The 16,058-nt window shown below is 39.1% G+C and overlaps 2 protein-coding genes across 2 annotated transcripts; both read right to left on the reverse strand.

The window, feature by feature from the left end:
* Positions 1–4,120: 4,120 nt before the first annotated feature.
* LOC111581040 (B-cell receptor CD22-like) lies at positions 4,121–7,609 on the reverse strand. The gene is made up of 6 exons (XM_035956693.2): positions 7,430–7,609; positions 6,479–6,823; positions 6,153–6,365; positions 5,395–5,745; positions 5,062–5,283; positions 4,121–4,584 (listed from the first exon to the last, which is right to left on the reverse strand). Exons 1-6 carry the CDS (start codon positions 7,482–7,484, stop codon positions 4,298–4,300), a joined length of 1,473 nt encoding a protein of 490 aa, XP_035812586.2. The 5' UTR covers positions 7,485–7,609; the 3' UTR covers positions 4,121–4,297.
* Positions 7,610–8,015: 406 nt separating this feature from the next.
* LOC111581049 (uncharacterized) lies at positions 8,016–15,857 on the reverse strand. Its single transcript, XM_055009596.1, has 7 exons — positions 15,788–15,857; positions 14,360–14,433; positions 13,435–13,468; positions 12,965–13,039; positions 11,377–11,479; positions 11,087–11,225; positions 8,016–10,068 (listed from the first exon to the last, which is right to left on the reverse strand). The coding sequence occupies exons 3-6, from the start codon at positions 13,464–13,466 to the stop codon at positions 11,115–11,117; spliced, it is 321 nt and encodes a 106-aa protein (XP_054865571.1). The 5' UTR covers positions 13,467–13,468; positions 14,360–14,433; positions 15,788–15,857; the 3' UTR covers positions 8,016–10,068; positions 11,087–11,114.
* Between the last annotated feature and the right edge of the window lie 201 nt (positions 15,858–16,058).

The following is a 16,058-nucleotide window of genomic DNA, read 5'->3' on the forward strand; positions in this document are numbered from 1 at the left end:
TTCCGGTAGTAGTCCTTTGCCTTGTTGTAAAATTTCTGATTGTACAATAAAACCTTTTATTCCTCGTTACATCAGTCTGTCGTGTTTCATTGTCCTGCGCCTGAGTCTCAGTCTGTGGCTCCATAACATAGAGAGAGAGATTATTGGAGGGTTTCAGCATACAAACCCATCTTTACAAAGATGAATACACATTTAGGATATCAGTGGTGCCAAAATCCAACACTGGTCTACAGAGATGTAGAAAACGGTGATCTGGTCCGACAAGTCCTCTTTCATCAGATTCTCGACGTGTGTGTGGGAGTTAATGTGAGGCATACATTCAGAAAACAGTACAGATCTGAATTGTTGACCCCAACATGAGGGGATCTGGTGGCTCTGTTATGCTTTGGGGAGCATTTTACTGACATGGTTTGGGTCCACTTGTTCACTTAAAGGCAAGAGTCACTGCAAATCAGTACAAAGTGGCTCTGAGTGATCACCTTTGTCTTGTGATGAAACATTTCTATCCTGAAGGCAGTGGTCTCTTACAGGCTGACAATGTTCCCATGAACAGAGCACAAGGGCTTATTGAATGGTTTTATGAAAATGATGTGAATCTTATACTGTGGCTTTCACAGTCACCAGATCTCAACCTATCTGAACATTGATAGGAGGTTTTGAAGTGATGTGTTCGGCAGCACCATGATCAAAACACCAAATGTTGAAACACTTTTTGAAAGGATGACGCTCGTCTTCCAGTGGAGTCCCAGAGACCCAATGGATGCCAATGATGGACCCCAGGAGCTCTGAAACTTGTCTGACAGCATGTAGGAACCCGACAAACTACCACAACACTTTATGATGCTTTTTCCTTTCATTTGCCCCCTGTCTGTTTAAAATTACCTCACATTATGTAAAATGAGTGCCTCTGAATCTATAAGGCAAGATATTTGAACCATACTATGCAGTACACTCTATACATATGGCTTGGTGTTTCTCTCTCTCTCACCTCTATCATCTCCACCACTTCATTTGATTCAGTGACATGGCTTGAGGATTTCTTCTTCCTGGAATGAAACCAAAATCAAAGGAATCAAGGTTGAAAAGTAAATCTTTGAAAGGGAAGGTAAAAGACTGCTCATGGATTCAAAATTGTTTTACCTCATCCACACAATCAAAAGAAGCAGAGGGATCAGACTCAAGACCACCAAAGTTAACCTGATGACATTGGGTATTAATGCTGTTTTCCCTAAAAATGAAGATACATTGATATGAGGGCTATTGTATCTGCATCAGCCTTTTAAATGACTTGTAAGTTAATCAGACAGTCTTTGGATTGTCTTTAGTGAGAGTAACGGTAGAAAAAGATTCAAGAAATCCTCATTGGAAATGTGGTTTTCAATACACGTGTTGACTTGCCCTGTGACCATTAAAACAACATGTAGAGTTACATGGAAAACATTACCCTATGGTGTGGATTCTATGTCAACTGCAACTTACTTGATGCAACATTCAGATATAAGGTGGAGTTATGACGTCCTCTTGTGTTCTGAGCTTCACAGTAATAATTCCCACTGTGTTCAGCTCTAAAGTCAGTAATGGTGAAGGTCTGTTCTGAATGAAGTGGTGAGTCTTCATCCTCCTTGAACCAGGTGTAAGTAGCTGCTGGGTTAGCATCACTGCTGCAGGTCAGATTCACTGAACTTCCCTCCACTATCTCACCAGATGGACTCACTGGCACAGAGGGAAGCTTTGGAGCATCTGGAGGACAAAGGAGAGATAACTTATGAGTCTAAAAGTTACAGACCTGTATTTTTTTTTAGGTATATGCCGCCACAACCCAGGCACATCAACAGAATTTTGATCAAATTATTTAATGGCCCAATGGTTGCTTTTTTTTAAAAATTCATTTACTTTAGAAAGTGTGCTTCTGCTTTGTGGCACATGCCATTGCCACCTCTACAAAGCTTTTAAGCTAAAATGGCCACAGGTATCCTCATGATGACCCTTTTCCATGAAAGGAATTAATGACCACCCACATACATCACATGAATTTGAAACAACACAAAAATGTCCTAAAAATTAACACGAGTGCACTGATAATTCTATTAATAGATTTTGAGAGGTGCTTTGTGCGGTTTGTATGTCATTGGCACAGCATCAATAGCATCAAACGTTTTAACATAGTGCTGAACTTTCTCAGCTAGGCTCCAATAGTGTATTGACCTCCTTACACCAAAGTTTTTTTTAAATTTAGCGGCCACTATCACAATGAGTGGACTAATTCAAAACTGTCAGGACATTACTGTACATACAGTGCTGTGAAAAAGCATTTGAAATATTCTATTTTTGGATCGTTGTCATTCTAAAATGTTTCAGATTATCAAGTTGACTTTAATGTAAGACAAAGATAACCCAAGAAAACACAAACTGCAGCTTTTAAATCATGATTTTTTCATTGAAGGGAAAATCCTGTCTAGCATATCTCACCCAATGTGAAAAAGTAATTGCTTTAGATTAGATACTAATCTACCGAATGACCAGTTTCATTTGGCAATTGAGTTCATTTTCACCAGCCACACCCATGTATGATTACTGCCAAGCTTGCTGAACCGAAACATCACTTAAATAAAACCTGTAAAATAAATAGCTGCACATGATTACACGTTCTAAGGAGATTCAAGAATGGATGAGAAACAAAGTCATTGACATTTATCAGCCTGGAGGACTACAAAGTCATTGCTGAGGCTCTGGGACTCCAGAGAACCACAGTGAGAGACATTATAGAGAAACATGGAACAGTGGTGAACCTTCCAACATTTCTCCACGAGCACACTGACATCTAATCCAGGAGGTCACAAAAGAACCCAGACAACATCTAAAGATCTGTAGACCTCAGTGGCCTCAGTTAAGGTCTGTCTACATGATTCCACAGTAAGGAAAACTCTGGGAGGGAATGGATTCATTGGTTGCACGGCCCAAACCACTACTGACCGAAAAGAACATATTTCAGGATGTTCAAAAAAAATATCTAGATGAGCCCCAAGACTTTTGGGATGACATCCTGTGGACTGATGAATCAAAGCTGAAACTTTTTGGAAGACATGGGTCTGTTACATCTGGTGTAAAGCTAATACTGTATTCCACAAGAAGAACATGATACCAGCTGTAAAACATGGTGTGATGGTTTGAGGAGCTGGACTGCTTGTCATCAATGATGGAGCCATAAATTCTGTTCTCTACCAGAAAATCCTCCTGGAAATATCCACCATCAGTTCATGACCTAAAGCTGAACACAAATGGTTCATGCAGCAAGACAAAGACCCAAAGCACACAAGCAAGTCCACCTCTGAGTGGCTCAAAAAGAACAAAATGAAGGTTCTGGAGTGGCCGAGTTAAAGTCCGGACTTCAGTCCCATTGAGATGCTGTGGCAAGACCTTAAAAAGCAGTTCATGATTGAAAACCATCTAATGTGGCTGAATTAAAACTCTTTCGCAGAGAAGAGTGGACCAGAAATTCTCCATGGTGGTGTAAAAGACTGATCACAAGCTGGAACAAACATTTAACTGCAGTCGTTGCTACCAAGAGTGGACCAACCAGTGATTAGGTTCAGGGACGCAGTTACTTTTTCAATGGGCTGACACAGGTTTTCAACAAATCTTCAACAAGTCATCACTTAAAAACTGCATTTTGTTCTTTGTGAGTTATCTCTAAATATTAGTTTGAGGATCTGAAACTGTTCTGTGTGAGAAATATTCAAAAATAGAAAAGCAACCTCCTATTTAATCTATTTAATGTTGCTTTTTCAGAGGATGAGAGGAACTCACAACTGAGTGTGACAGATTTTTTTCTAGACTTCACCTGCTGATTCTGTACTCCTACTCCAACCAATGTCCTCAGCCTCTCTTAAACATTCACAGCACTCTGTCAGTCTTGTGCTACCAAAGTACTTGTGCCTCAAGTTTGGCCTTCCATTGGAAAAAGGGGTTTAAATGTTTACTTTTCAGTTCTCGTACTATTTGCACCAGATATTTATAGTGGCTGGATTAGCATTACTGCTACAGATCAGGTTAACTGAGTTCTTTACAAGCAGGACTCAGAGAAACAGAAGAGGCATTTGGAGGATCTGGTGGAGTTGTGTTAACAGATATTATTCAAAGTTAATGGTGAATTGATACTGTCGGTATTTAAATTAAATCCTCTAAAAATGTTCAGACAAACTGGACAGTTTGAATCGGAGCTCTGAGCTCAGGTCAGGAATCATCTCCTGCTTAACAAGATGAACAGGCTCAATAGATTCAATTTGTTATTTTCAAATTAGCTGCTATACTCACATTTCACATCAATACCAATGTCTTTAGATGTCCTCTTGCCCAGCGTATTCTCCACTGTACAGTAATAGAGTCCAGAGTCTGAGGACTGGATGGAGCTGAAGACAAGCTGTGACTCGTTACTGAGAGACTGAAGGGCTGGATTTCCATTCCTCTTGTACCAGGTGGAATTAGCTGCTGGGTTAGCATCAGTTCTGCAGGTCAGATTCACTGAACTTCCCTCCATTATCTCAGCAGAGGGACTCGCTGACAGAGAGGGAGGCTTTGGAGGATCTGGAGGAGATTTGGACAGACAGACAACACAATGTAAATGAAAATTAAACATGAACTATATGAATTACATTCACCTCTGCTGTTGTGGCAGTATTTCTGTTTTTCAGATTTACCGCTATGAAGTTGAGGACCTTTTGTCTGTCATGAAGAAATCTTAAAAATTGTTTCATTAACTCCAACTAATTGCAACAAGCTATCAGGCTGAAAATAACAGAAATCTTTTACCAGAGACATGATTGAGAAACAAAAGCATTCGATGTTCTGTATGTGTGTCTGTATAAGTGGATTACATTTCAAAATGCTGTAGTACAAAATGTATCCAAATATTGCTTTTCTTACAATGGTTTTACTGATAACGGTTTCACTCTAATTTAAATAAATATTACTTATATGTTTATATTAAGATTTACAAGTCACAAGCAATGTTTGTATGAATGTGTATTTTTGCTTTTTTGGTGCATGATGAAGTAAACTTACACACTTCAGGTGATGCGTGTTGCTCATGTGTTTTCAGAGCACAGGAGATTCTGTCTCCAAGATAAAACCAGTCTTCCAAAGAAGATGTCACCACATTCATTTTCTGTCCATTCTTAAACCAGACGTAGGAATGACCAGATGGAGTGCAGCTGCTGAGACACTTCAGCTGTAAATGGGTGTAACGCTGAGAGTCTGATATTCTGGTCACATGCACCTGGAGAGCTGGATGTGATACAAAGGAACCAAACTTAGCATCTTAGCTTCACATCATAATAAACATGTTCAGCGTTGTGATTAAATTTACCAAACTGGTGTGTTTGTGTTTGTCATTACCTGTGACTGTCACAGTTGTTCCATGTAAATCACTTTCCCATTCATCCATCGAGGTTTTAAATTTGAAGCGATATTCAGCTGAATCAGTTTCTCTCAGCTCTCTGATTGTCAGTGAGGAGCCTCGACTCCATGTATCGACCTGAACTCGACCTCCATACTGGGAGTCTTTGCTGATGTCCTCAGGTTTAGAGGAACTTGACCACTGATGACTTTGTTGAGGACTAAACCAAAATAATGATTTGGCAGATCTATAACTCTGGTAAGTGCAAGAAATGAACACCGACGATCCTCTGAGAGCACAGATTCTTCTGTTATTGTAGTTCACTTTGTTGCAGTATTTACTGCGGACACCTGAAAGATTTTTTTCCCTTATTGTCAAGAGAACTATAGTTTTCACTACAGTACTTCACAGCTGTTGTGACTTCTGACCCATGTACTGTAAAATATATATGAGGGGGTTAGAAGCAGAGTGGTCCAACCCACAACTGACTTTTATATAATTTCTGTAATATTTTATGGTCTAGACTTTAGTGGTGGTCTAACTAACCCACAACCCAAATACAGCTTTGCAGTGGCACTTCAAATGTTCGACATTTCTGGAAAACACAAACCTTTGAACCCATTTTTTCTCAAAAACTACAGAAAGATGGTGAGACCACTCTGCTTCCAAATCCTTCATATGAAGTCACTGTACAGCACCTGAACTAAATTATTGGAAAATTTGTGTCAGTGGAAAATTATGGAGTGGAAAAACTCACAGACTGAATCTGAAGGGAAATCCTCAAATCCTCCTAGAGCGCAAGAAATGCCGTCTTCGTACTGAAAGTTGCCTGAATGAAAACGTGTCGCTATCCCAATATCATGTCCATTTTTGTACCAGACATAGGTAGGATGAGCAGGTAAAGGACAGTCACTGTGGCATGTCAGCGTTTTCTTGTAGGAATTTAAGTCTGGCACATATACATGCAGATCTGTGAAGAAATAACAGGAAGGGTTTTTGTAAAGAAAATATCAACAGACGTGCAAATTCAAAAGTCGTTTACATCATTATTTTGCAGATGCTGGAAATAATTAACATATCAACCTGTGACAGATAAAGTGACTCCAGTTGGACTACTATAACGTCCTTCAGGTGGGTTTGTTATGAACCTGAACTTGTAAACAGCTGAATCGCTCTTTCTCAGGTCTCTGATTCTCAGAGTGCATCTCTTCCCATCACAGCTGTACTGCACTCGATCTGTGTAGGCTTTAACTGTTGTCAGATCCACAAGGTCTTTAATGAACCAGAATGTTTCCTGAACTGTGAGATTATTGCCATACATGTAGGTTGGGTGTTTGTAATCGCAGCTCATTTCCACTGTTGCTCCTTTTACAGCACAGATCTCAGTAGAAGTGAAAGTCACTCCCCAGTCATCCTGACCCTGAACCACTGTAACACAGAGCACATCAGAAACCATGATTAGATTCACATATAAACACCAGACATTTAGAACTGGATATGACCTTAAAAACATGTGACACATGCGTTTATTTCCATTTGAAACATTAAAAAAAATCCCTACAGGCTCAAAATTTCTGCCCAGTGCTCTGAATGTCAAAGTGAAGAAATTCAATGAAGCGTGGGTAAACGGCGGGAGTAACTATGACTCTCTTAAGGTAGCCAAATGCCTTGTCATCTAATTAGTGACGTGCATGAATGGATGAACGAGATTCCCAATAAATTCAGCTGCATGTAGTACTTGCTAAACGTAAACCTTTCTGAAAGTGTTGTAAATGCCTTGAAAAACACTACCAGTCAAAAGTTTGGACACACCTTCTCATTCAGTGGTTTGGTTATTTAATTATTATAGATATTGTAGATTAATACTAAAGATATCAAAACTATAAAAGAAAACATATGGAATTATGTTGTAAACAAAAACATGTTAATCTTCAGTATTAATCTACAATGTAGAAAATAATGCAAATAAATGCAAAGCCCTGAATGAGAAGGTGTGTCCAAAGTTTTGACTGGTAGTGTATAAACGTACAGTACCTGGTACGCAGAAAAGAAGGACAACAAATCCACTCGCTGCTGCTGCTAAACTCATAGCTGCTCTTCTTGATTCTGTTAAATCGCGTCAATGGGATCTCAAACACGACAGAAATATGATTTGTCAGTTTGTCACAGTAAACTTTTCTTGACCAAAAAGTGGAGGACGTGTTCCTTGAAGAGAATTTCTACTGTAAACGGAAACATTTTCTTGACCAGAGGTAGAGCTGTTAAACACAGACTTCCTTCCTCTTAAGATTATTAATATGCATGAACACACAGGCAGGCAGTAAATCCCCAAGCTGAAATGAAGAAATGATTCTTACTGATGCTTTGCATGCATGGACCTCTTAATATATAACTTCTGGTCATAGCTTTTTTTTTTTTTTTTTTTTAAAGACGATTCTAGAAAAGAAAAAGCCAGGTTTACTTATTTATATTTATAGCATCAACCTGTATGATGACCTTTCTTTGTAGAAGTTCAAATCTAGGTAGTTAAATGTTTGTTTAAACCAAATGTCCAATAAAGCTCGAGGTAAGCGCGTATTTTTAAAAACTTTTTCAAGAACTTTAGGTTTGATCACATATCTCAATTAGAAGCCTGCTTCCTTTATTATTGCAGATATTTGCACTCTTTATCACACAAGACATGTTCACCAAAATCTCTGTGACATGAAGATCACACAGGAAACTGGGTGTGTACATCGGAGGCAAACATGCAAAAGTCTGAGCCTTTTTTTTTTACAGTAGTCTACACCACAGAACACATGTTCATGGTAGTTGCTCAGTAACTAATATCTATTATAGTTGTGTATTTTAAATGGTGCCATACCAGAAATAGACTTTGTGAACCAAATATAAAATAGGAGACAGTGCACACCATGATGCTACTGCAGAGTAGACCGGACATTTTGACAAACAGAGTTTCTAAATATTTAAACAGGTAAACAACTGATACCATAGCATGAGTTGTTGATTCAAAAACATTTAATGTAGGAGAAAGTCCAATGTGATAGGTGGAGTGAAAGAAAACTATAACATTACTCTTCTCTAATAGATCGAAGAGCAACCTTTCAATCATATCTGACCGCATGATGACCTCTGATCTGAATGCTATTCTCAGAAATGTCTAAGCAGAAACTGCAAAAACTGAACAGGAAACACAAGCCATTGCCACAAATTATCCTGAAACAGAGACTGGGAAACAATAAATAATAATGTTTTAAGATACGGACCTCCACTATCATTCAAAAGTTTGGGGTCACTTAGAAATGTCCTTATTTTTTAAAGAAACATACTTATCTTTGATGAAGATAACATTAGATGAATCAGAAATCCAGTCTAGACATTGTTAATGTGGTAAATGACTATTCTAGCTGGAAACAGCTGATTTTTAATGGAATATCTCCATAGAGGTACAGAGGAACATTTCCAGCAACCATCACTCCTGTGTTCTAATGCTACATTGTGTTAGCTAATGGTGTTGAAAGACTAATTGATGATTAGAAAACCCTTGTGCAGTTATGTTAGCACATGAATAAAAGTGTGACTTTTCATAGAAAACATGAAATTGCCTGGGTGACCCCAGGCTTTTAAACAGTAGTGAATGTTTTACAGAATTTAAATACTACCTTATTGTGGACAAAAAGATTTGATACACAGCAGAAGACAGTTGATAGTTTCTCATTTGTAACACACATGACCAAACTAAAAATTGTTGTTCTCCAGTCAAGGAAATATTTTGCAGGAGTAAAAAATAACAGCTGACATGTTTGTATGTATGACATATGGTCAAATGTCCGTCTCTACAGGAAGACATGTCACTAATGTATACTACTGTTCAAAAAGTAACGCACAGGAGGATGTGGTCTTGACAAAACCTTTCCACTTTGATGGTGGGCACAGGTCTACAAAACACATCACATAGTTCAGAACTGGCATGAAATTATGCAGCCAGCAGTTTCAAACAGGACAGTTTTTATGTAGAACAAATACTAGTGGCTGGAAAACAAAAGACAACATGTAGTAGAGGAAAAACTGTGTATTCAATTATTGCTCTGTGCAAATAATTACACATATCAAAAGTAATCGTCATTTTACAGGTCTGGAACTAATTTCCTCATAAGTTCAACCTGACATTTGTACCAGTAAATCCTTGATGATTGATAACACACTGTACTTCCAACAGAAGAGGACCCTCCTGAGGAAACTCCTCAGGGATGCTTCCAGTAAATTAAATTCCATTGAAGACCCAGTCACAGAAGTTTATCTTTCACATGAATTGTTCTCCGCCTCAGACTGGGCTCTGAGTGACATTTTTAATTATTAGTGACAACCTCTGACTCACATCGTAACCACATGTGAATCTCTCTGACACGCACACACATTCGCCCTCTCGTTCTCCACACTGAGTGCTGTTTTTCCTCTTCCTTGTGCCCTTTTTCCTCTGTAAATCCCTCTTTAATGTGCCTCATGCAGGTGTTGTAAAGGTAAGGGAGGGACATAGTTATGGTTGCCATGGTTTCTTGTCTCGACCGTGCTGGTCTGGTGTGTGTTTGAAGCGGCACTTATCACCATGGAAACAGCCTGTGGTCCACCAGTAGAAGCACTCGTCACCATTTATAGGTGCCCCCTGAGTGGACCTGTGTGGAACCACAAGAGAAGATCCTGCATCATATTCATGTGGATACAGTAAACAAAGGTAAATAACAGGCTGTAGATAGTGGATGGTGGGTGTGGAAGTCAACAGTGACCATAATAAATTCCCCAAAACCAAGTCAACACATCTAATATACACTGATCAGGCATAACGTTGTGACCACCTGCTTAATATTGTGTAGGTCTCCCTTGTGGTCAAAATTGCTCTGAACCATTGGGGCTGGACCAGAGAACCTCTTGGGGCGTCCTATGGGGTCTGAACCATAGACTGTCATAAAGATGGACGTCGCTACAATGACATCACCCATGGGTTTCTGCACTGAGAAAATGAAGCCAGGATTTTGCTACTTCCTGGTTGACATCTTGGATTTTTGGAGCCAGAGACAACAAAAAAGTTTTTTGACATTTTTGGGTAGGCTTCATATTTGGAGCCAGGCGCTACGTCCATCTTTATTATACAGTCTATGGGGTCTGGACCAGAGGACCTCTTGGGGCGTCCTATGAACCAGGACATTGGCAGTGGATCCTTTGGGTGCTCTGGGTTGTGCAGTGGGGACTCTGGGAATCAAACTTGTTCCACTGCATCCTGTTGATGTTTGATCAGAATGGGGTCTACGAAGTTTGGAGGTCAAATCAACATTTTGGGGGATTGTCATGTTCCTCAATGTGTTCCTGATTATCTGATATTGCTGCAATGTGGTGGGATGCGTTTTCCTGCAGGGGTAGGCCAGTGACATGTAAGATTGCCATTTACATGAAGGAGTGTGTTTGTTCAACGTTTATTTGGGTGTCTAAGTCTCATCAACATGGATGCCAAAATCCAAGGTTTTCCATCAGAACACCACATAGAACCAATACGATCAATGTTATTCACTTCACCTGCCAGTGGTTTTAATGTGATTGGTGTAAATACCTTACCCTACCTGGCACGTATGATAAGTGGTAAAAAATAAACCAATCTGAAAAATCACAACACCACACAGATACACTGTAGTGAGCTACCCTGATGCAGCGCTACTTGGCTGAGCTCCTACAGCACTGAAGCCAAAGCTGGTGTTGGTCCTTTGCATGGAGGGCAGAGTCCGCTGGATCCAAGATCTGGGTACCTCATCAGCAGCTTGCTGCCCCTCAGCTCCACCCCCTGGGCATGAGGACACAGTGCAGCTGGTCAAACTTTACATGATGAGAGCTCATTGTTGAAACTCATAGGTACCCATTAATAACCTGTTCTTTAATTCAAGACGGTAACCACAGCTAAGTTCTGCTCACCTGAATATGAGCTCATTACTTACCTGCAGCTTCTCCAGGGCTTTGGCAGCCATGTTGGCATTCTTGAAGTTGATAAAGGCACAGAAACGTTCATGAAGAACTCTGATGCTTTCAATCTCACCAAACCTGTCAACACAAACACTTAAAGTCTCAAATGTACAGCACAACAATGTGGCACTGATCCGTAGCTCAAGTGATGCTGCTTGTGATTCGTAATCACTATTGGTAATTAAAACGCTGTGTCATTATAATAATTACAGTAGTACAATAACATTTCCTCTATTGCCAGAAGTGATACCACTACAACTAAAAGCATTAGTGCTATTCCTGGTACTATAACTACTATATTCAGTGCCATGAAAAGTATTTGCCCCCTTCTCAAATTCTTATTTTTGTGCATATTTTCCTTCACTTTAATGTTTAAGATCATCAAACAAATGTAAATGTCAGACAAAGATAACCCAAGTAAACACAAAATGCAGTTTTAAAATGATGATTTTACTCATTAAGGGGGAAAAAACTATTCAAAGCTTCCTGCTCTGTGTGAAATAGAAATTGCCCCCGAAACCTACTAACTGGTCAAACGTTTTCTATAACTGGCAAGGAGTCTCTCACATCTCTGTGGAGATATTTTGTCCCACTCACTTGGCAGACTTCATTTAGTCAGACAGGTTCTTTTTAAGTGATTTCTTGATTGAACAGGTCTGGAGGTCATCAGGCTTGGGTGTGGTCAGTGAAATTTAATTCTCTTTCCAAAAAATGTGATTAGCGACAGTTAATTCATGACTTAAGAAGCGGGGCAATTATTTTTTCACACAGGGCCAGGTAGGTTTGGATAGCTTTTCTTCTCTTAAAACATGAAATAATGATTTAAAAACTACATTTTGTGTTTACTTTGGTTATCTTTGTCTAATATTCATTTTTTTTAATGGTCTGAAACATTTAAAGTGGGGAAAACATTCAAAAGAAGAAGAATTAGAGATGTACTACTTGGACTAACATTTGACCACTACAGATGTTGATATTTTTGCACACAACAAAATATACCACGGTGGTTTTGGGTGGTACACATAGCTTTGCTTCAAGCAGGTGACTTAGATATTGTTGTAATACTATTTAAATGTGCATTAGTGTCTTTTGTTATTAAAGATATGGTAAATACAATCTGGTAGGACATTTTGAAAATGTTTTTTCCATATAATGCATCTGCTGTAGATGGATTCTGGAAAGTACCACATAAAAACGCACAGAATCTTTCATTTGTTTGTCTGTTGAACTTGGCTACTGTACGTATAAAAACCTGAAAGATTAGTTTCAAAAATCCTCTTGACGTTCATCAGCTATGGGTGGACTTTTTGTTTCACTGTTCATAGAACATAAATGGAACCACACTCAAATAAGTGTTGAACCCAAACAGTGAAGAAGTGAAATGTATTTTAAAACCAAATAACCTGACCAGCAGTAGAAACCCAGATTCTTTTTTACTACAGCTGCTTTTACTGCTGCTATAACTAACACTACAACAATTATGAACTACAGCTGTTGTCCTCATCTGGATAAACTCCACATAGCTCTAATTTATCTTCACCCATGCATACACAGTGGTTTTACATTTTAAAGAGATCCCAGAGGTCTTTCTCTGCAACTTCCACTGTAATGTTTCCAACCCACAGAGAGCGACAGCTTCTGGTAGATGGGAAGAGGAGAAGGAGAAGAGGAATAAATAAGAGAGGGAGAGACAAGTGGGTGTGAACACAAAGAGACAAAATAAGGCAAAGATCACAAGAGAAAAATGTGACAACAGATGCTTCTCATACAAAGAAACCAAATGTTGGTTTTTTTTTGTGGTTTCTTTACATTTGCATAAATTTTACATTTTCATTTGTTTTACCCACAGTGGGCATTGTGTATTTTTCCTGACAGGTAGATGTAAAAATTACTATGAAATTTGTTTTGTTTCATGCCTGAAGCAAGTAGTAAGTTACACATCAAAGTCCCCAAATACATTCCCCAAAACACATTTCTGTAAAAAGTTTTGAGAGTGTTGTGATGATGTGCATTTCCTATTTCCAGTAACTTACCCAGTCTGGTCCTGCTGAGATGTGTGCTTCATTGCTAGAAGTTAGACGAGACAAGAACAAATATGTTGTGACAAAACAATCAAAACAGAGCAGCAATTAAATGTAGCAAAAAATGGTTCAGTTCTGTTTCTACAGGGTGTCCCTAAAATCTAGACTCAGGAAATCTCATTAAACACAATTTTAATGCCTCCACAAATTAAATATGGCTATTATATTAAATATACTCTACCATTCAAATGTTTGAGGTCATTCAGACAATTTCCTGTTTTCCATGAAAACTCACACTTTTATTCATGTGCTAACATAACTGCACAAGGGCTTTCTAATCATCAATTAACTTTTCAACCTTTCATTTAATGTCATGTTCATTGAAAAAACTGCTTTCTTTCAAAAATAAGGACATTTCTAAGTGACCCCAAACTTTTGAACGGTAGTGTATATTTGATTAATTATCAAATATAAATTAAAAATTTCATTTCTTCAAAATAGGTATTTTTGTCTATGTGTCCAGACTTTAGGGGCGTCCTGTATAGTAAATATCCTCTTTGTTCAGCTCTTCCATGGAAACTGTTCAACCAATTATTAAACTTATTTTACAAACTGTTTATTTCTTGACTGTAATCATAAAGGCTTTCATGTATTTACAGCTGATGATGGACAGTATGTGCTACTGTAGTCCATGTTCTAAAGTCTACAAGCTGCTATTCTAACTTTCTGTCTTCACAGTATCTCAATTACACTGGATTTATCATTGAAACTCTGTATTTCTCTGCCCATTATTAGCAAAGTATCTCAAAATGTCCCTCTGTACTGTTATCATTATGTATTGCAAATATTTCCAGCAAATTTCTCCTTTTATTTCTGCTATTTAACGGTTGAGCACTGCAACCCTGTGGACAGAATCGGTACTGCAACTGGTTCTTACTTCTGGGCTTAGGTGAGGCGATGACTGCCTTTACAGTGACATACTTTTCCTTGTTCTTCCTCAAAACCCGTCTCCTACAGCAAAAAAAAAAAAAAAAAAAAAAAAAACTAACAAAAAATTCAAGCTGTTTAAAACATATGTGTTTTTTTTCTTTTTAAATGTTCTGAAGGACAAAACATTTGGACAAAATTCGGGAGGAAGCAAAATTAAAGGCATTAACGTCCTGCAGCTTTTGGCTCCATGGGCAGCTACAAACTTGAACTGATGGCAGCTGCAAAATAAACTGAGGCCTCTAGTCACCTGTGAAGCTCCTCACCTTGAGCTGCAGGATCCGGCAAGTAAAGAGTTTACTGGATGCTTCCTTACAGCGTTGAGCCAACTTCAACACCTGCTGACCAGTTTGGAAAATTGCAACTTTGAAGGTATCCCCAACTGCAGTCGCAAAAACTGGCTCACATGAGGACCACCCCAGGAAAGGAAGACCAAGAGTCTCCTCTGCTGCTGAGGATAAGTTCATCCAAGTCACCAGCCTCAGAAATCACAAGTTAACAGCAGCTCAGATTAGAGTCCAGATAAATACCACACAGAGTTCTAGTAGCAGACACATCTCTACATCAACTGTTCAGAGGAGACTGAACCAATCAGGCCTTTATGGTCAAATAGCTGCTAAGAAACCACTACTAAGGAAAAGCAACAAGCAGAAGTGATTTGTTTGGGCCAAGAAACACAAGAAATGGACATTAGACCAGTGGAAATCTGTGCTTTGGTCTGATGAGTCCAAATCTGAGATCTTTAGTTCCACCTATCGTGTCTTTGTGTGATGCACAAAAGGTGAATGGATGGTCTCTACATGCATGTGTTTCCCCTACTAAACACAGGTACGTGCACAAATGAATACAGAGGCGTGTATAGAAAAATACAAATACAATTTTTATTCTGGTACAAAAATATGTTCAGCACACACACACTAATGTTACTATAAATGCAGTTATTAAAACTGACAGTCACACAGGCCCTACACAGCTATGGAGGGGAGAAACTTGACTACTGAGCCAGAGAACACAGCCACAACAACCTAAAGATAAACACACACATGGGGAGAAACGAAACTAAACTCGAACCAAGCAAACTGATACAAAACTAGGCAAAACAACTACAAACTAAAAGAAAGAAACAACAAAATAAACAAGCAAAAAGACAAAGCAACAGAGGCAAAACTGTAATGAAACAAAGAAATGTTTAACCACAACCAAGCAACAGAACGATAACAATAAACATAAACAAACATTTTGGTTACCTCGGCTGTCCCACGCTACACACGCATGACGCCGCCGCTAAACCGAGACACCGTCAGAGGACTCTGCACTGTAGCCACAGAAGACTGGTCTTAAAAGAAGAAACAATATTAATACAAAATCTAAAGCTTACCAGTGTTTCGCGTGCTGCACAGCGCGTACCTGTCCAGGAGTGTTCAGGAGTATACTGGAACTACGTCCGTCAATCAATCTGAACCCCCTGCTGCAACAGCCAAACCAATCATTAGTTCCCCCACAGCTGTATGGCGTGATGGCTAATCAGCCGGTCACACATGGTTCCCACCATGAAGCATGGAGGAGGAGGTGTGATGGTGTGGGGGTGCTTTGCTTTGCTGGTGACACTGTTGGGGATTTATTCAAAACTGAAGGAACACTGAACCAGC

Source organism: Amphiprion ocellaris, chromosome 4, assembly GCF_022539595.1.
Source record: "Amphiprion ocellaris isolate individual 3 ecotype Okinawa chromosome 4, ASM2253959v1, whole genome shotgun sequence".
NCBI lineage: Eukaryota > Metazoa > Chordata > Actinopteri > Pomacentridae > Amphiprion > Amphiprion ocellaris.